The sequence below is a fragment of the Rhinopithecus roxellana genome, chromosome 12 (genome assembly GCF_007565055.1).
Source record: "Rhinopithecus roxellana isolate Shanxi Qingling chromosome 12, ASM756505v1, whole genome shotgun sequence".
NCBI lineage: Eukaryota > Metazoa > Chordata > Mammalia > Primates > Cercopithecidae > Rhinopithecus > Rhinopithecus roxellana.
Genome location: NC_044560.1, coordinates 114,947,593 through 114,968,693, shown reverse-complemented (window position 1 = coordinate 114,968,693; position 21,101 = coordinate 114,947,593). Strand labels below are relative to the sequence as shown.

The 21,101-nt window shown below is 51.1% G+C and overlaps 1 protein-coding gene across 1 annotated transcript in view; it reads right to left on the bottom strand.

The window, feature by feature from the left end:
- Positions 1-21,101, bottom strand: part of NLRP2 (NLR family pyrin domain containing 2) — a 35,764-nt gene extending 14,663 nt beyond the window's left edge. Inside the window, exons 1-6 of the mRNA XM_010379162.2 lie at positions 21,071-21,101; positions 13,916-14,214; positions 10,699-10,743; positions 6,796-6,867; positions 3,403-3,471; positions 568-2,134 (exon numbers count right to left, since the gene is read on the bottom strand). Of these exons, the coding sequence (XP_010377464.2) occupies positions 568-2,134; positions 3,403-3,471; positions 6,796-6,867; positions 10,699-10,743; positions 13,916-14,195 (2,033 nt within the window). The 5' untranslated portion in view covers positions 14,196-14,214; positions 21,071-21,101. The remainder of the gene's footprint in view (positions 1-567; positions 2,135-3,402; positions 3,472-6,795; positions 6,868-10,698; positions 10,744-13,915; positions 14,215-21,070) is intronic.

The following is a 21,101-nucleotide window of genomic DNA, read 5'->3' as shown; positions in this document are numbered from 1 at the left end:
GCTGAGCACGATGGTGCACACCTAATACCGGTCATCCCAGGTACTCAGGAGCATCACTTGAGCCCAGAAGTTTGAAGCTGCAGTCAGCTATGATTGCACCATTGTACTCCAACCTGAGCAACAGAGCAAGACCCTGTCTTAAAAATATCCATATATTTGGGCCAGGCACAGTGAATCATGCCTGTAATCCCACTTTGGGAGGCTGAGGCAAGTGGATCACCTGAGGTCAGGAGGAGTTCAAGACCAGACTGGCCAACATGGCGAGACTGTCTCTACTAAAAATACAAAAACTAGCCGTGCATGGTGACAGGTACCTGTAGTCCCAGCTACTCAGGAGGCTGAGGCAGGAGAATCGCTTGAACCCGGGAGGCAGAGGTTGCAGTGAGCCAAGATCGTGCCACTGCACTCCAGCCTGGGTGACAGAGCAAGACTCTGTCTCAAATTAAAAAAAAAGAGTCCAAAAAGAGGGAATTCCTGGCCCTAAGCCACAGTGCATAGGAGGCTCTGGCCTCTTCCTAAGGGCGCATGGGATGAGGCTAAACGACCAGTCGAGTGAACGGTTCCTACCTCTCAGCCTCAGCGTTGGATTCAGACGCAGCGACATTCTCCGGGAGCGTCTCCTTTATCACCTGCAGTGACATTTTCTGCAAGTTTCGACAGTGCTTGACGCAGAATGAAGATGGCGCAATGTCTACTGCATTTAAGTGCAGGGTTATTTCTTTGAACTGAGCCATCACCTCCTTCACCAGCTCGTCCTCCTGAGACTCGTACAGACAGCAGAGGAGCTCCTTCAGGTCTGCCACCATGGAATGTCCATTCTTACGACTTACGTCGCATCGCAGCAATTCCTGTTTGATCTCCGGTGACATCTGGCAGCCAAAGGTGGCCTCCAACTCCTTGGCTCTCTTCTCATTAGCCAGGCCGAAGAAGAAGCGTCCTGCCTGGATCAGGTCGGGGTTCCTGAGTCTTTCTTCTCTGGTAAGCATCTTCTGCACGTCCCCAATGTCCCAGGCATGGCCGTCCCTGTCCTCCTCCTCCTCCTTCTCCAGGGCATAGAACAGCGCAGTGAGAAACTGCTGGAAGCTGAGGTGGATGAAGGAGTAGCAGCCTTTGGAGACTCTGTCCTGGCGGAGGATGTCTCTGTCCAGGAACGGGCGGAGGTCGGACTCCTGCACCCCAACCCTTTCCAGGTCCTCTCCGTGGAGCACGGACATCTGTGCCCACAAACCCTGCGCGGCCAGGTGGCTCAGCGCCCGCAGTGCACCCTGGAGCTGTGCGCCCTGCGGGAACTGGCTGCAGAGGAAGCGCAGGAACAGCCCCGTGCTGGTGAGGCAGGTGGGGGCCGGGTCCTCCCCCTTCTCCATCTGCAGCTTCAGAGTCGTGCACACGATCCAGCACACCGCGGGCGCCGAGCCCAGCTGGAACAGGGCCGCGTTGCTCCTCATCAGCTCAAAGGCACGCATGGCTTGGTCCTCATCTCCAAAGTGTCTCAGGAAATAGGCCCTCCTGTCCTCCTCCAGGAACCCCTCTACCCTTATGTAGATTGGTTGCTCTGCCAGGAACCGGAGGTCCCTCAGGGCGCTGGGCCGTGTGGTGACCAGCAGGGCAGCCTTGGGTAACATCTTCCTCTTCAGTAAACTCCCCAGGAGGACCGGCACCGGCTTCTGCTGCTCCCAGTCCCCGCAGAGGTCCTGGATCAGGGCCCCAGGTGGGGCTCCCAGCTCATCAAAACCGTCAATCACGAACAAGATTTTCTGTGCTTGGGCTAGGATGTGTGGAATGTCATCCTGCCATTCAGGCCAGTCCCTGAAGACCATCTCTGCAAAACTGCACGGGCCCAGGCGGTTGAGCTCCCTGCAGCTGAGGTAGAATGCATATTTGAATTTCTGGATGAGGTTGTCCTCTGTCCAGTCCAGCATGAGTTTATTGGCCAGCGTGGTTTTCCCAAGGCCTGCAGGACTGTGCAGCACCACCGTGTGTGAGAAGGGCCCGGGAAGCATCCTGGGGTTGCTGAATGGGATCAGCATCCTGTATCTTTCAGCCACAACACGGACCTCTTTGCGGTCTCCAGGCCAGCTCTGCCACATCTCCCGGAACTTCGTCTTCAATATAAGCCTGTACCTATTCTCGTTATCTTTGGTGAGGAGGGAAGGGAGAGAGAATGTAATCAGTTATCTATAGGGAAAACCAGAACAACAAAATGCCTTGTGTTGGCCGGGCGTGGTGGCTCACACTTGTCATCCCAGCCCTTTGGGAGGCCGAGGCAGGCAGATCACCTGAGGTTAGGAGTTCAAGACCAGCCTGACCAACATGAAGAAACCTTGTCTCTACTAAAAATAAATTAGCTGGGTGTGGTGGAGCATGCCTGTAATCCCAGCTGCTCGGGAGGCTGAGGCAGAATTGCTTGAACCTGGGAGACGGAGGTTGCAGTGAGCAGAGATCATGCCATGGCACTCCAGCCTGGGCAAGAAGAGTAAAACTGTGTCTCAATACATACATATACATACATAAATAAATAAATGCGTGGCCAGGCGCGGTGGCTCAAGCCTGTAATCCCAGCACTTTGGGGGGCCGAGACGGGCGGATCACAAGGTCAGGAGATCAAGACCATCCTGGCTAACACGGTGAAACCCCGTCTCTACTAAAAATACAAAAACTAGCCGGGCGAGGTGGCGGGCGCCTGTAGTCCCAGCTACTCGGGAGGCTGAGGCAGGAGAATGGCGTAAACCCGGGAGGCGGAGCTTGCAGTGAGCTGAGATCCGGCCACTGCACTCCAGCCCAGGTGACAGAGCAAGACTCCGCCTCAAAAAAAAAAAAAAAAAAAAAAAAAGGCCGGGCGCGGTGGCTCAAGCCTGTAATCCCAGCACTTTGGGAGGCCGAGACGGGCGGATCATGAGGTCAGGAGATCGAGACCATCCTGGCTAATACGGTGAAACCCCGTCTCTACTAAAAAATACAAAAAACTAGCCGGGCGACGAGGCGGGCGCCTGTAGTCCCAGCTACACGGGAGGCTGAGACAGGAGAATGGCGTGAACCCGGGAGGCGGAGCTTGCAGTGAGCTGAGCTCCGGCCACTGCACTCCAGCCTGGGCGGCAGAGCAAGACTCCGTCTCAAAAAAAAAAAAAAAAAAAAAAACAAAAAACCTAGCCGGGCGAGGTGGCGGCACCTGTAGTCCCAGCTACTCAGGAGGCTGAGGCAGGAGAATGGCGTGAACCCGGGAGGCGGAGCTTGCAGTGAGCTGAGATCTGGCCACTGCACTCCAGCCCGGGTGACAGAGCGAGAGTCCGTCTCAAAAATAAATAAATAAATAAATAAATGCTTTGTGTTACATAGGAAAGGGGACTTCAAGTTTATAAAGAGAAACCTGATCCCAACCTCACTGCAGGAAGATATGGTACAGACCTGACTTTTCTCCTTTGACTTTGAAGACTTCAGTCAGGACAGTGACATCTTCCTCTGTTTCTGTACACTCTACAAAATACAAACACATGTGAACTTGACATGAAATCAAGTGTATTTCCTGTGGAGTCCCAATGAGGGAAAAGGAGTCAAGCTGACAGGACCAGCTGGAGAAACAGATAAAGCAAATGAGCTACAAATATGTTTTCCAGCCAGGTGTGACGGTTCATGTCTCTAATCCCAGCACTTTGGGAAGACGAGGTGGGCGGATCACTTCAGCTCAGGAGTTCGAGACCAGCCTGGCCAACACAGAGAAACCCCGTCTTTACTAAAAATGCAAAAATTAGCCAGGCGTAGTGGTGCACAGCTACTTGGGAGGCTGAGAGGCGCGAGAATTGCTTGAACCTGGCAGGTGGAGGTTGCACTAAGAGATCCAGCACTCCAGCCTGGGCAACAGAACAATACTCCATCAATAAAACAAGCTTTCTTCCATGGTTTAGAGCGTAGAAACAAGAGGAAACAGGTCAGCTATAGGTTTTTTTTTTTTTTTTTTTTTTAAGACAGTCTCACTGTCGCCCAGGCTGGACTGCAGTGGCACAATCTTGGCTCACTGAAACCTCCACCTCCCGGGTTCAAGTGATTCTCCTGCCTCAGCTTCCCGAGCAGCTGGAATTACAGACATGTGCCACCGCGTCTGGCTAATTTTCGTATTTTTAGTAGAGACGGGTTTCGTCATGTTGGCCAGGCCGGTCTAGAACTACTGACCTCAGGTGATCCACCCACCTCAGCCTCCCAAAGTGTTGGGATGACAGGTGTGAACCACTGCACCGGGCCAGGTCTGCTTTTATGGTCCAGGAGATACGGTCCAAGATGTTTAGCCTTCCTGACCAGATCACACACAGAGCTGCTCACAAACTCCCTGCTTGCCATGAAACGCCTCAGTTCATCAAACACGTCTGCTGAACGAAGTCGGCAAGTTCAACCGCCTGTTGACCTGACGTCAACAATCAGCCCAAGCCCTGTTCTATCCAATCTGCCGGAAGCTGTGGTTCCCGGCAGTGCGCGTCTCTCGTGACAGCCTGCCCGCTGTGGTCTGCCAATGTCTTCTCCTCCTTTCTCCAATAAACCTGCCTTTCTTTACCTTTCTTTACTTGCCAAACTTTACGATTGTCTTGATAAATTTCTTTACCCGCCGTGCCACCAAGCACTGTTCACCCACATTTCCTGCTGGAGCATGACAGAGAGCAGGCTCCACAGCGCCCCCAGTCTCACTGGAATTGTCAAGATTCTGTGCTGGGAATGACATTGGCCACGTCTAGAGAGATGAACAGGGCAAACAATTCCTTCAACCAAGTTACTCACCTCTACTCTACAGAGCCATAACAATAAATACTTGCTCTATCGGCCGGGCGCGGTGGCTCAAGCCTGTAATCCCAGCACTTTGGGAGGCCGAGACGGGCAGATCATGAGGTCAGGAGATCAAGACCATCCTGGCTAACACGGTGAAACCCCGTCTCTACTAAAAAATACAAAAAACTAGCCGGGCGAGGTGGCGGGCGCCTGTAGTCCCAGCTACTCAGGAGGCTGACGCAGGAGAATGGCATAAACCCAGGAGGCGGAGCTTGCAGTGAGCCGAGATCCGGCCACTGCACTCCAGCCTGGGCGACAGAGTGAGACTCCGTCTCAAAAAAAAAAAAAAAAAAAAAAAAAGAAAAAGAGAAAAAAAAATTAGCCAGATGTGGTGGCGGGCGCCTATAATCCCAGCTACTTGGGAGGCTGAGGCAGGAGAATCGCTTGAACCTGGGAGGTGGAGGTTGTGGTGAGCCAAGATCACGCCATTGCACTCTAGCCTGGGCGACAAGGGAGAAACGCTGAAGAAAAAACACAAATGCTACCAGGAAGATAAAAGGGAACGTGAGAGTAAGCAAGGCTGATCTTGAACTGATCACAGGCTGGGCGTGGTAGCTCACACCTGTAATCCTAGAACTTTGGGAGACCCAGGGAGGCAGATCACTTGAGGTCAGGAGTTCCAGACCAACCTGGCTACCCTGGGGAAACTCCATCTGTACCAAAAACACAAAAGTTAGCCAGGCATAGTGGTGGGCACCTAGTAGTCCCAGTACCTGGGGAGGCTGCGGCAGAAGCATCCCTTAGAACCTGGGAGGCAGAGATTGCAGTGAGCCGAGATTGAGCCACTGGACTCCAGCCTGCGTGACAGAGTGAGACTCCATTTCGAGAAAAAAACAAACAGAAAAAACCTGATCACAAAGTCAGCTCAGACAAGTCACTGACCCATAAGACTCAATCTTCTCTGAGTTGTTTCAAGTTGTCTGAACAATGTACCATAAATACATTTATACCTGTCAATTTTTTTTGAGACGGAGTCTTGCTCTATTGCCAGGCTGGAGTACAGTGGCACGATCTCAGCTCACTACAACCTCTGCCTCTCAGGTTCAAGGGATTCTACTGCCTCAGCCTTCTGAGTAGCTGGACTACAGGTACGCGCCACCACACCCAGCTAATTTTTGTATTTTTAGTACAGACAGGGTTTCACCATGTTGGCCAGGATGGTCTCGATCTCTGGAACTCACGATCCATCCGCCTCAGCCTCCCAAAATGCTGGGAGATTACAGGCGTGAGCTACCGCGCCTGGCCACCTGTCAACTTTTAAAGAATTTAAAGAAGGCCGCGTGCTGTGGCTCACGCCTGTAATCCCAGCACTTTGGGAGGCTGGGGCGGGGCAGATCTCTTGAGGTCAGGAGTTCGAGACCAGCCTGACTGAGATGGTGAAACCTGTCTACTAAAAATACAAAAAAAGAAAAACGTAGCTGGGCTTGGTGGCATGCACCTGTAATCCCAGCTACTTGGGAGGCTGAGGTAGGAGAATCACTTGAACCTGGGAGGCGGAGGCTACAGTAAACAGGGATGATACCACTGTACTTCAGCCTAGATGACAAGAACAAGACTTCATCTCAAAAAAAAAAAAAAAAAAAATTAGCTGGGTGTGGTAGCAGGCACCTGCAACCCCAGCTACTCAGGAGGCTGAGGCAGGAGAATCAGGAGAATCGCTTGAACCTGGGAGATGGAGGTTGCAGTGAGCAGAGATCGCACCACTGCATTCCAGCCTGGGCGACAGAGAAACTCCAACTCAAAGCAAAAACAAAAGTGCACCATGCTCCTAACTTTCTACAGACTGGTTCTGATTCTCCGCAACGTTTGTTCTTCCCGCTATTCTTATGGAAGGGAGGTTGGAATTCTCCAGGAGACAGCGGGCAGATTAAGAATAGTGGAGAAAAAGATTGGAAAGAGATGGGGTTCTGAAAAGGAACAGGAGAAAGCAGCAAGAAGGGACAGCTTCCCTCAGCTGACTCCAGCGTCGGAGGTCCTGACACCCACCTAGTGTTCCTGCTTTGAAACGCTCCAGCATTTCCTCCACGTCTAGAGGTTGTCTTTCTTTCCGTGTTATCCCTGAAGAAAAAAAGGGGGGCATTACAGGCCTGTTGCTGTGCTGGCAGTGGGACTCCAAGATGGCTCAGGTTCGACCACTGAGTCTCAACAGTTAAGCCTAGATTAGGTCATTTACTAGATTACTAAAAAGGATGTTGACGAGGTACTGGATGTAAAAGTGAAAGTACATTGGGCCATGATCCCAGGTTTAGGTGCCTTTCTGGTGCGAATTCTAAAAGTTCAGAACGCAAGGTGTGAAAGACACACACACACACACACACACACACACAGAGTACTCACACATAAGGTCACTGGAAAGGCTCTGAGGATTAACTGCCTAATTTTTCTTTTTTTGAGACGGAGTTTCGCTCTTGCTGCCCAGTCTGCAGTGCAAAGGCGCGATCTCGGCTCACTGCAACCTCTGCCTCCTGGGTTTAAGTGATTCTCCTGCCTCAGCCTCCCGAGTAGCTGGGATGACAGGCATGCGCCACCATGTCCGGCTAATTTTGTATTTTTAGTACAGACAGGGTTTCTCCATATTTGTCAGGCTGGTCTCGAGCTCCCAACCTCAGGTTATCTGCCTGCGGGGCCTAACTCCCTAGTTTCTGATGAGGTAGATAAATTTAAAATGAACTGGGAAAGAATGTAAGTACAAGGTGGAATCGGTCGGGTGGGGTGGCTCATGCCTGTAATCCCAACACTTTGGAAGGCCGAGGCAGGTGGATCATTAAGTCAGGAGATTGAGACCATCCTGACCAACATGGTAAAGCTCCATCTCTACTAAAACACAAGAAATTAGCCAGGCATGGTGGCACGCAACTGTAGTCCCAGGTACTTGGGAGGCTGAGGCAGGGGAATTGCTTAAACCCAGGAAACAGAGACTGCAGTGAGCCAAGATTGCGCCACTGCGCTCCAGCCTGGCAACAAAGCAAGTGAGACTCCATCTCAAAAAAAAGAACAAGGTGGAATCCTAGTATCTGCAGCTTAACCCTGGATAATGAAGGGGCGAGTCCGTGGAACTCCTGAAAAGATGCTGGGGAGGCAACTGGACACGGGCACGTGAACTTCAGGACAAAGGCTGGTCTGAGAAGAACCTTTAGAGTCTTCACCACCAGGCGAGGTGGCTCACGCCTGTAATCCCAGCACTTTGTGAGGCCGAGGCAGACAGATCACTTGAGTTCAGGAGTTCGAGACCAGCCTGGCCAACATGGTGAAACCCTGTCTCTACTGAAAATATGAAAATTAGCCAGGCATGGTGGTAGGCGCCTGTAATCCCAGCTACTAGGGAGACTGAGGCAGGAGAATCTCTTGAACCTGGGAGGCGGAGGCTTTAGTGAGATTGTACCACTGTACAATCTTGCCTGGGTGACAGAGCAAGACTGTCTCAAAAAAGGTCTTCATAAGGTCGGGCACAGTGGCTCACACCTATAATCTCAGCACTTTGGGAGGCTGAGGCAGGTGGATCACGAGGTCAGGAGTTCGAGACCAGCCTGACGAACACAGTGAAATCCTGTCTCTACTAAAATTACAAAAATTAGCTGGGCATGGTGGTGGGTGCCTGTAATCCCAGCTACTTCCGAGGCGACGGTAAGAGAATCGCTTGAACCCGGGAGGCGGAGGTCAGAGGTTACAGTGAGCCGAGATCATGCCACTGCATTCCATCCTGGGCGACAGAGTGAGACTTTGTCAAAAAAAAAAAAAAAAAAAAAAATAATAATAATAGGCCGGGCGCGGTGGCTCAAGCCTGTAATCCCAGCACTTTGGGAGGCTGAGACGGGCGGATCACGAGGTCAGGAGATTGAGACCATCCTGGCTAACACGGTGAAACCCCGTCTCTACTAAAAAATACAAAAAAAATCTAGCCAGGTGAGGTGGCGGCGCCTGTAGTCCCAGCTACTCGGGAGGCTGAGGCAGGAGAATGCCGTGAACCTGGGAGGTGGAGCTTGCAGTGAGCTGAGATCCGGCCACTGCACTCCAGCCTGGGCGACAGAGCGAGACTCCATCTCAAAAAAAAAAAAAAAAAAAAAAAAAAATAATAATAATAATAAAATAAAAAGTCTTCATGGCCAGGTGTGGTGAACCATGTCTGTAACCCCAGCACTCTGGGAGGCCAAGGTGGGAGGATCACTTGAGACCAGGAGTTTGACACCGTATCTGGCAACACAGTGAAACTGTCCCCACCAAAAATACAAATATTAGTCAGGTGTGGCAGGGCACACCTGTAGTCCAGCTACTCAGGAGGCTGAGGTAAGAGGATCTCTGGAGCCTGGAAGGCTGAGGCTGCAATGAGCTATGATTGTGCCACCACAATCAAGCCAGGGCAACAGAGCAAGATCCCATCTCAAAAAAAAAAAAATCCTCAGGATATAAGTAGCTGGTAGGGGCCAGGTGTCATGGCTCACGCCTGTACCCCAGCACTCTGGGAGGATGAGGTGGGAAGACTGATTGAGTTTAGTAATTCAAGACCAGCCTGGGCAACACAGCAAGACTCTGTCTCTACAAAAAGTGAAAAAGTGGCCGGGCGCGGTGGCTCAAGCCTGTAATCCCAGCACTTTGGGAGGCCGAGGCGGGTGGATCACGAGGTCAGAAGATCGAGACCCTCCTGGCTAACACGGTGAAACCCCGTCTCTACTAAAAATACAAAAAAACTAGCCGGGCGCGGTGGCGGGCGCCTGTAGTCCCAGCTACTTGGAGGCTGAGGCGGGAGAATGGCGGGAACCCGGGAGGCGGAGCTTGCAGTGAGCCGAGATCGCGCCACTGCAGTCCAGCCTGGGCGACACAGCGAGGCTCCGTCTCAAAAAAAAAAAAGTGAAAAAGTGAGCCAGGCGGGGTGGCAAGTGCCTGTGGTCCCAGCTACTCAGGAGGCTGAGGCAGGAGGATCGCCTAAGCCTGTGTGGTCAAGGCTGCAGTGAGCTATGATTGCACCACTGCACTCCAGCCTAAGTGACAGAGTGAAGTCCCATTTCAAAAAAAAAAAAGAAAAAAGCCGGGTGTGGTGACTCATGCCTGCAATTCCAGCACTTTGGGAGGCTGAGGTGGGCAGATCACTTGAGGTCAGGAGTTCAAGACCCAGCCTGGACAACATAGTGAAACCCTATCTCTATAAAAACCACAAAAATCTAGCCAGGGCTCGTGGTGGTTGCCTGTAATCCCAGCTACTCCAGAGGCTGAGGCAGGAGAATTGCTTCAACCTGGGAGGCAGAGGTTGCAGTGAGCCGAGATCGTGCCACTGCACTCCAGCCTAGGTGACAGAGCAAGACTCCATCTCAAAAAAGAAATGTCTCTAGCTTATCCAGTTTCAAAGGCCAAGCTTGCTCTTCCCCACTTTTTATGTATTTATAGATTTCCAACAAATGCTACCGTGTTTCAGCTTCCCAGGTCTTACCGCTACCCACCTGTGTGACCAGCTCCGTCCTGGGAGCAGGGATGAGAAGTCCGGCATTTCTTTACATTCTTAGTAGTCAGTACTGTCTCTTCTTAAAACAAAGCCCCGGCCGGGCGCAGTGGCTCAAGCCTGTAATCCCAGCACTTTGGGAGGCCGAGACGGGTGGATCACGAGGTCAGGAGATCAAGACCATCCTGGCTAACACGGTGAAACCCCGTCTCTACTAAAAATACAAAACCTAGCCGGGCGAGGTGGCGGGCGCCTGTAGTCCCAGCTACTCGGGAGGCTGAGGCAGGAGAATGGCGTGAACCCGGGAGGCGGAGCTTGCAGTGAGCTGAGATCCGGCCACTGCACTCCCGCCTGGGCCACAGAGCGAGACTCCGTCTCAAAAAAAAAAAAAAAAAAAAAAAAGAGCCCCAAGCCCCAAACCTCACATGAAGAATGAAAGTTGTAAATGAGTAACTTACCTAATGATAAAGGCTTGTTCTTATTAAATGATTTCAAAGCTGCTTCTGAAAAAGGAAAAAGGGGGGGGGAGATTTGCATTTTAATATGAATTCAAGATTTTATTGCCTTCATAAAAGACAACACTTAGAACTGGATCACTTGGTCTTTTATCTCCTCCCAGTTCAAAATGCTTGCATCTTTTTTTTTTTTTTTTTTTTTTTTTTTGAGACAGTCTCACTCTGTCACCCAGGCTGGAGTGGCAAGATCTTGGCTCACTGCAACTTCCGTCTCCCAGGTTCAAGAGATTCTGCTGCCTCACCCTCCCGAGTAGCTGGGACTACAGGCACGCACCACCATGCCTGGCTAAGTTTTGTATTTTTAGTACAGATGGGGTTTCACCATTTTGGCCAGGCTAGTCTCAAACTCCTGACCTCATGATCTGTCCACCTTGGCCTCCCAAAGTGCTAGGATTACAGGCGTGAGCCACCGCTCCTGGCCGCTTGTATCTTTTGGCTAGCATTCTTAGATCTGCAGATAGGCTCAATGCACTCAAGCCTTAGCACAATCTTCTTTGTAGTTTTAGCCTTTTTCCAGAAAATTGGCTTAGTCTGCCCACCGTAGTCACTCTGCTTCCTGCCATAACACTGCTTCCCTTGGGCATACCAAAATCCTTGCCCTGTGTAACTCTGTGGGGATGGTGCTTGCTACACTTCTTATAGAAAGTCCGGCAGGTTTTAGGAACATTCACCATGTTTGTGTGAGCGCGATCAGCACAGAAAGAAACTTTGCATCTTTTTCAGGGCTCAGATCCTTGTAAGTTTACAACTCTCTGGGTTTCCTCCTCCTATTTTCAAACTTGTAACCTCCGGAGGCCAGCTAGAGGTAAAAACCCTTGGCTGGGCATGGTTGCTCACGCCTGTAATCCCAACACTGGGAGGCCGAGGTGGGCAGATTGAGGTGGGCAGATCACCTGAGATCGGGAGTTTCAGATCAGTCTGGCCCACATGGTGAAGCCCCATCTCTACTAAAATACAAAAATTAGCGAGCATAGTGGTAGGCGCCTGTAATCCCAGCTACTTGGGAGGCTGAGGCAGGAGAATCACTCCCTCCAAGGAGGCGGAGGTCACAGTGAGCCGAGACCACGCCTTTCTACTCTAGCCTGGGTGACAAGAGTGAAACTTCGTCTCAAAAAAAACCAAAAACCCTCACCCATCCATTAAAGATAGGAAATATTATGCTAAGAAGTGATCTCCAACGGAAATAAAACTGGCAATTTTTAAAGAAGAGAGGATTTCCTTAAGGTTGAAGAGTATTCCATTGTGTAATTAATACCTTTTTTTTTTTTGGAGAGGGAGTCTCACTCCGTTACCCAGGCTGGAGTGCAATGGTGCAATCTCAGCTTACTGCAACCTCCAACTCCCTGGTTCCAGCCATCCTCCTGCCTCAGCATCCCAAGTAGCTGGGACTACAGGCGCCCACCACCATGCCTGGCTAATTTTTTTGTATTTTTAGTAGAGACAGGGTTTCACCCAGTTGGCCAGGCTGGTCTCAAACTCCTGGCCTCAAGTGATCCACCCGCCTTGGTCTCCCAAAGTGATGGGATTGCAGGTGTGAGCCACCGTGCCCGGCCTACCAGGTTTCCTTTCTGAGGCTTGGGGTCCCAATAATCTCATAACCCAGGCAGTAGGCAGTGTACCCAACGGGCACCACATTTTCCATTCATCCAGTGATGGTCACTTAGACTGACTCTGTATCTTGGTAACTGTAAATAAAGCTGCACTGGCCAGGCACTGTGGCTCATGTTTCTGATCCCAGGACTTTGGGAAGCCAAGTCAGGAGGATCAGTTGAGCCCACAGGAGTTTCAGACCAGCCTTGGCAACATGGTGAAACCCTGTCTCTACAAAAAAAAAATACAAAGATCAGCGAGGTGTGGTGGGAGGCTATGGTGGCAGGATTGCTCGAGTCTGGGAGGTCGAGGCTGCAGTGAGCTGTGATCGCCCCACTGTACTCCAGCCTGAGCCACAAAGCGAGACCCCGTTTCAAAAAAAAGTACAGCCAGGTGGCGGCTCACGCCTGTCATCCCAACACATTGGGAGACTGAGGCGTTCTGATCACGCAATCAGGAGTTGAAGACCAGCCTGTCCAACATAGTGAAATCCCGTCTCTATTAAAATACAAAATTTATCCAGGCACAGTGGCAGGTGCCTGTATAATCCCAGCTACTCAGGAGGCTGATGCAGGAGAATCGCTTGAACCTGGGGGGCGGAGGTTGCAATGAACAGATTGCACCACTGCACTCCATCCTGCATGACACAGTGAGACTCGTCTCAGACAAACAAAAAGTGTAAAATAAAGTTATGGGGTAGAAAGTAGAGTTGTTTTAAATGCACTAGCTGGCTGGGTGCAGTGGCTCACGCCTGTAATCCCAACATTTTGGGAGGCCAAAGCGGGCAGATCACGAGGTCAGGACATCGAGACTATCCTGGCTAACATGGTGAAACCCCATCTCTATTTAAAATACAAATAAAATCAGCCAGGCGTGGTGGGACGTGCCTGTAATCCTGGCTACTCGGGAGGCTGAGGCAGCAGAATCGCTTGAACCCAGGAGGCGGAGGTTGCAGTGAGCCGAGATCATGCCACGGCACTCCAGCCTGGGGGACAGAGCGAGATCCTCTCTTAAGAGAGTAATAACCACAGTTCATGTGCATTTTATTGTAATTTTTAATTGTCTTTGCCCCCATTATTTCTGATCTGGGATTGGTGAAATCCACAGATATGTCAGGCCAACGGTACGATCCCTGAAAGGGACAGAAACAGGTCAAAAAAGGACAGACACCAGAGTTGATGAAGATCTAGCACCTGTGTTCAGAACACACAGTCCTTCTCTAAGCCTCAATGCCATTTCTTTTTTGAGACCGAGTTTTGCTCGTTGCCCAGGCTGGAGTGCAATGGCATGATCTCGGCTCACAGCAACCGCCGCCTCCCAGGTTCAAGGGATCCTCCTGCCTCAGCCTCCCGAGTAGCTGGGATTACAGGTGTCTGCCACCACGCCTGGCTAATTTTTTATTTTTAGTAGAGATGCGGTTTCACCATGTTGATCAGGCTGGTTTCAAACTCCTGACCTCAGTCACCCAAGTCGGCCTCCCAAAGTGCTGGGATGACCTTCTGAATTTCTAAGTCCTGGAGACGTCGCTTTACTTCCTCCTAGGACACAGTGTGGACCGACTTCTGCTCACCTCTGAGTTCGTCCTTTGCTCTCTCAGACAGATCCACTCGGTGCATCTTTTCAAAGACCTGGATGGTCGCCAACTCCGTCCAGTAGCTGTGACAGTGGCTGATGAGGATTTCCGCCAGTTGCTTCCCATCCGCCTCGTCTACTTCCTTCTGGGGGATCTTCTGGACCTCATTTCCCAGGGAGACTGTCCTGAGCAGAGACTTGAACTTGCTCAGCTCATCCTGGCTGAGCTGCTCCAAGAGAGCCTGCAGGTTGAAGTTCACCTGGGTCGACGACACCATCTTGTCCCACGTGGCAGTTCTGATGAGAATTAAGGGAGGAATGGAGAGGGATGGTGATCAGCACTCCTGTCTCAATGCCAGTCCCCTCTGTGCCATGAACAAGGGCACTCTCACATTACCCTGCTTCTTCAAGAACAAACTCCCAGCGTGGGCAACACAGTGAGACCCCCATTTCCACAAAAAGTAAGTTAGCAGTGGGTGGTGGTGCATGCCTATAGTCCCAGCAACTCAGGAGGCCGAGGTGGGAGGATCGCTTGAGCCTGGGAGATTGAAACTGCAGTGAGGCCTGATTGTGCCACTGCACTCCCATCTGGGCAACAGAGTGAAACCTCATCTCGTTTTACTTTTATTTACTTATTTTTGAGACAGTTTCACTCTGCTGCCCAGGTTGGAGTGCAGTGGTGTGATCTCAGCTCACTGCAACCTCCGCCTCCCAGGTTCAAACAATTCTCCTGCCTCAGTCTTCCGAGTAGCTGGGATTATGGGCACCCACCACCACACCCAGCTACTTTATATTTTTATTTTTATTTTTTGAGACGGAGTGTCACTGTCACCCTGGCTGGAGTGCATTGCTACAATCTCAGCTTGCTGCAACCTCCACCTCCTGGATTCAAGCAATTCTCCTGCCTCAGCCGCCTGTGTAGCTGGGATTACAGGTGTTCACCACTATGCCCAGCTAATTTTTTTTTTTTTTTTTTTTTTGAGACGGAGTCTCGCTCTGTCACCCAGGCTGGAGTGCAGTGGCCAGATCTCAGCTCACTGCAAGCTCCGCCTCCCGGGTTTACGCCATTCTCCTGTCTCAGCCTCCCGAGTAGCTGGGACTACAGGCGCCGCCACCTCGCCCGGCTAGTTTTTTTTGTATTTTTAGTGGAGACGGGGTTTCACCGTGTTAGCCAGGATGGTCTTGATCTCCTGACCTCGTGATCCGCCCGTCTCGGCCTCCCAAAGTGCTGGGATTACAGGCTTGAGCCACCGCGCCCGGCCTGCCCAGCTAATTTTTGTATTTTTAGTAGAGATGTGATTTCACCAAGTTGGCCAGGTTGGTCTCGAACTCCTGACCTCCTGATTCGCCTGCCTCGATGCCCAGCTAGTTTTTCTAACTGCAAAATAACCAGCTACTGTTACAGTTTTCCCTGAGGGACTGCTCAGGCTCTAAAAGCCTATAAAGTGAAAACATTCTCTCATTATAGCAAAGTAGTAACACAACAATGTAAGGACAAGCATAGATCGGATGAGGAAGTGGAAAGCTATGTCAGTCACCCAGGAGATAAGACACTTCATGAAAACTGGGGTGAATGTGAAAATGCAAACACACAGCCAGGCACGGTGGCTCATGCCAGTAAATCCAGCACTTTGGGAGGCCGAGGTGGGCGGATCACGAGGTCAGGAGATGAAGACCATCCTGGCTAAAACAGTGAAACCCCGTCTCTACTAAAAATACAAAAAATTAGCCGGGCATGGTGGCGGGCACCTGTAGTCCCAGCTACTTGGGAGGCTAAGGCAGAATGGCGTGAACCCAGGAGGCAGAGCTTGCAGTGAGCTGAGATGGCGCCACTGCACTCCAGCCTGGGCGACAGACTTCGTCTCAAAAAAAAAAAAAAAAAAAAAAAAAGAAAAAGAAAAAAAAGCACACACATGGAGACCTCTCAGGAGTGATCCAGGGACTTCGCTTTGCCCTCTGCTCTTGCAATGGCAAAGACAATGGTTTGTCAAGCATTTGAGGAGCTGTGGCCTCAGGCTAGGGCGGGGCAGCGGAGCTGGGGCAGAGAGGCCTCAGCAATTCACCGTGCTAGGGTTTGCTTTTTTGAGACGGAGTTCAAAAAACTCCCCAGGTGCAGTCTGGGCTCTCTGTAACCTCCGCGTCCCAGGTTCAAGCGATTCTCCTGCCTCAGCCTCTTGAGTAGCTAGGATTGCAGGTACTGGCCACCACGCTAGGCTAATTTCTGTAATTTTAGTAGAGATGGGGTTTTGCCATGTTGGCCAGGCTGGTCTTGAACTCCTGACCTCAAGAGATCTGAACCACCTCAGCCCCGCAAGGTGTTGGGATCACAGGCATGAGCCACCGCATCTGGCCAACACTGTTTATTACTTAACCATTCTTTTTGGCTCTGGCCACTCCCCAGGTGGGTTGGATTCACACAGAATAAATGGAAAACAAGGAGCTACTGAATGGAGGTTACTTAAATGGAAGTAAAATGGCAAGTTGAATTAAAACAGGCTTGAGGCTGGGCCTGGTGGCTCATGCCTGTAATCCCAGCACTTGGGAGGCTGAGGCGGGTAGATCGCCAAAGGTCAGGAGTTCGAGATTCTCAGGCCTTTGAGCCCAAGCTGAGCCATCGCATCCCCTGTGACTTGTACATATATCCGCCCGCCCGGATGGCCTAAAGTAACTGCAGAATCACGAAAGTGAAAATGCCCTGTCCCGGCCTTAACTGATGACATTCCACCACAAAAGTGCAAATGGCGGGTCCCTGCCTTAACTGATGACATTCCACCACAAAAGTGCAAATGGCGGGTCCCTGCCTTAACTGATGACATTCCACCACAAAAGTGCAAATGGCGGGTCCCGGCCTTAACTGATGACATTCCACCACAAAAGTGCAAATGGCGGGTCCCGGCCTTAACTGATGACATTCCACCACAAAAGTGCAAATGGCGGGTCCCGGCCTTAACTGATGACATTCCACCATAAAAGAAGTGAAAATGGCCGGTCCTTGCCTTAAGTGATGACATTACCTTGTGAAATTCCTTCTCCTGGCTCATCCTGGCTCAAAAATCTCCCTCACTGATCACCTTGTGACCCCCACTCCTGCCCACCAGAGAACTACCCGCCTTTGACTGTAATTTTCCTTTACCTACCCAAATCCTATAAAACGGCCCCACCTCTATCTCCCTTCGCTGACTGACTCTTTTCGGACTCAGCCCGCCTGCACCCAGGTGATTAAAAAGCTTTATTGCTCACACAAAGCCTGTTTGGTGGGCTCTTCACATGGACGCACGTGACAGAGTCCAGCCTGGCCAATATGATGAAACCCCGTCTCTACTAAAAGTACAAAAATTAATCGGGCATGGTGGCACATGCCTGTAGTCCCGGCTACTTGGGAGGCTGAGGCAGGAGAATCGCTAGAACCCGGGAGTGGGAGGCGGAGGCTGTGGCGAGCCATTGAACTCCAGCCTGGGGCAACAAGAGTGAAACTGTCTCAAAAAAAAAAAAAAAAAAAAAAAGCCGGGCGCGGTGGCTCAAGCCTGTAATCCCAGCACTTTGGGAGGCCGAGACGGGCGGATCACGAGGTCAGGAGATCAAGACCATCCTGGCTAACACGGTGAAACCCGTCTCTACTAAAAATACAAAAACTAGCCGGGCGAGGTGGCGGCGCCTGTAGTCCCAGCTACTCCGGAGGCTGAGGCAGGAGAATGGCGTAAACCCGGGAGGCGGAGCTTGCAGTGAGCTGAGATCCGGTCACTGCACTCCAGTCCGGGCGACAGAGCGAGACTCCGCCTCAAAAAAAAAAAAAAAAAAAAAAAAAAGGCTTGAAGATGAGTTAGAGGTGGAGCCTGGTCTCAGGACACAGGTGTGTGACTTTTACTTTACTGAAGCTGGCTGGGGGCTGTGGCTCACACCGGTAACCCCAGCATTTTGGGAAGCCAAGGCAAGCCAAGGTGGGAGGATTGCTTGGAGTTTGAGACCAGCCTGGCCAACATGGCAAAACCCTGTCTCTACAAAAAAAAAAAAAAAAAAAAGATACAAAAAAGAAGTGCTGGGCATAGTGGCATTCACCTGTAGTCCCAGGTACTCAGGACGCCGAGGCAGGAGGATCACCTGAGCTAGGGAAGTTAAGGCTGCAGTGAGCTGTGATCGCACCACTGCACTCCAGCCTGGTAGAACAAAAACACAACACTGGGGGTGGTGGCTGATGCTTGTAATCCCCGCACTTTGGGAAGCTGAGGTGGGTGGATCACTCCAGTCCAGAAATTCCAGACCAGCCTCGCAACATACATAAGACCCTGTCTTTATTTTAAAAACAACAGCAGGGCCGGGTGGGGTGGCTCACGCCTGTAATCCCAGCACTTAGGGAGGCCGAGGCGGGAGGATCACCTGAGGTCTGGAGCTTGAGACCAGCCTGGCCAACACAGTGAAACCCTCTATTGACTAAAAATACAAAAACTAGCTGGACATGGTGACAGACGGCTGTAGTCCCAGCTACTTAGGAGGCTGACGTACGAGAACTGCTTGAACCTGGGAGGTGGAGGTGGCAGTGAGCTGAGGTAGCGCCATTGCACTCCAACCTGGGAAACAGAGCTACTTTGTCTCAACAACAACAACAAAATATATATATATATAGCAGCAGCAACAAAAACTTTACAGAAAGGGTGTAACACCTCTCTATATGCTAGCTGTGAATAACGTGAGAATGACAACTAGCATAGGTATTTGCATAAGACTCAGGTCGGGAAGCTGGAATAGAATGACGATAAGAGGCTCCACCACCTCAATGAATAAAAGACAATACCTTCTGTTAAGAGGACTCATTAGACACAACCTCAGCACCGCCCAGGACTCCACACACAGCAACCACAGCATCTGACCTGTTCCATTTTTTTTTTTTTTTGAGCGTTATCCCAAATCCCCCGAGACCAGAAATAAAAGCACACAAACCTATCCTCTTATGAACCAATGTAAACTAGACACTCTAGATCTAAGCATCTGAGCCACCGCGCCCGGCCCTCATATTGTTTTATACTCAGTACTTGTTTTAAGAAAAAAAAACTGGGGCCGGGCGCGGTGGCTCAAGCCTGTAATCCCAGCACTTTGGGAGGCCAAGATGGGCGGATCACGAGGTCAGGAGATCGAGACCATCATGGCTAACACGGTGAAGCCCCGTCTCTACTAAAAATACAAAAAATTAGCCGAATGAGGTGGCAGGCGCCTGTGGTCCCAGCTACTCGGGAGGCTGAGACAGGAGAAAGGCATGAACCCGGGAGGCGGAGGTTGCAGTGAGCTGAGATCCGGCCACTGCACTCCAGCCTGGGCGACAGAGCAAGACTCCGTCTCAAAAAAAAAAAAAAAAAAAAAAAGAAAGAAAAAAAAACTGGGAGGTAAAACCAAAGACAGGCAGCCCGGCGCCAAGCCCAGAACCATGTCTGGGTCTGCCTAGCCTAAACCCAGTAGTTAAAAATCAACTCATGACTTAGAAACCCATGTTCCTGACATTGTATAGAACGTTGTGAAACTCCCTGCCCTGTTGTTTCTGTACCAGTGCATGAAACCCCCATCCCGTATCCCCTAGATTGCTTAATCACAACCCTTTCATATGAAACCTTTAGTGTTGTGAGCCCTTAAAAGAGACAGAAATTAGGCCGGGCGCAGTGGCTCAAGCCTGTAATCCCAGCACTTTGGGAGGCCGAGGCGGGCGGATCACGAGGTCAGGAGATCGAGACCCTCCTGGCTAACACGGTGAAACCCCGTCTCTACTAAAAATACAAAAAACTAGCCGGGCGAGGTGGCGGGCGCCTGTAGTCCCAGCTATTGGGAGGCTGAGGAGGGAGAATGGCGGGAACCCGGGAGGCGGAGCTTGCAGTGAGCCGAGATCGCGCCACTGCACTCCAGCCTGGGTGACACAGCGAAACTCCGTCTCAAAAAAAAAAAAAAAGGGACAGAAATTGTGCACTGGAGAGCTCGGATTTTAAGGCAGTAGCTTGCCGATGCTCCCAGCTGAATAAAGCCCTTCCTGCTACAACTGGGTGTCTGAGAGGTTTGGTCTGTGGCTGGTCCTGCTATAAGCCTCCCCAGGAGCTGGGATTACAGGCATGCTCCACCATGCCCACCTAATTTTACACTTTTAGTGGAGACGGGGTTTCTACATGTTGGTCATCACCTCAGGTGATCTGCCCGCCTTACCCTCCCAAAGCGCTGGTATTACAGGTGTGAGCCACCGAGACCCGCAGAAACATTGAACTTCTAACAGAAGACAAGATTTAGGCCCGGAACGGTGGCTCTTGCCTGTAATTCCAGCACTTTGGGAGTCTGAGGCAGTAAGATCTCTGGAACCCGGGGGACCAGCTTGGGCAACATACTAACACCCTACATCTAGTGAGTCTCTACAAATAGTGATCATATTATTTAGCCGTAACAGATGTGGTGGCACCCTCCCAGGGTCCCAGCTACTTCAGAGGCTGAGGTGCGAGGGTTGCTTGCGCCCAAGAGGTCAAGGCTTCAGTGAGCTGAGATCTGCCACAATGCTCTAGCCTGGGAAACAGAGTAAGACCCTCAAAAAAGAAAAAAAAAAAAAAAAAAAAAAAGAAAAAGAAAAGCTATTCAGTGTTTTCCAGGCATGGTGGCTCACGCCTGTAGTCCGAGCTATTCAGGAGGTTAAGACATGAAAACAGCTTGAACCTGGTAAGTGTTCAAGCTTGAACCTGATTGCACCACTGCGCTCCAGTCTGGCCGACAGAGCAAGACCGACTCCCCGTCAAGAAAAAAAAAAAAAAAAAGGCCGGGCGCGGTGGCTCACGCCTGAAATCCCAGCACTTTGGGAGGTCGAGGCGGGTGGTTTACAAGGTCATGAGATCGAGACCATCCTGGCTAACACGGTGAAACCCCGTCTCTACTAAAAATACAAAAAACTAGCCGGGCGTGGTGGCAGGTGCCTGTAGTCCCAGCTACTCGGGAGGCTGAGGCAGGAGAATGGCGGAAACCCGGGAGGCGGAGCTTGAAGTGAGCCGAGATCGCCCCACTGCACCCCAGCCTGGGCGACACAGCGACACTCCGTCTCAATTTAAAAAAAAAAAAAAAAAAAAAAAAGGAGAAATTTTTACCAGCTGTGGAATGGAGAAATAAAGAAATGAAGTTGCAGAGTTGCCCGAGAGCTACTCACCTCCTAACACCTGGCCCTACTCCCCGGCGGC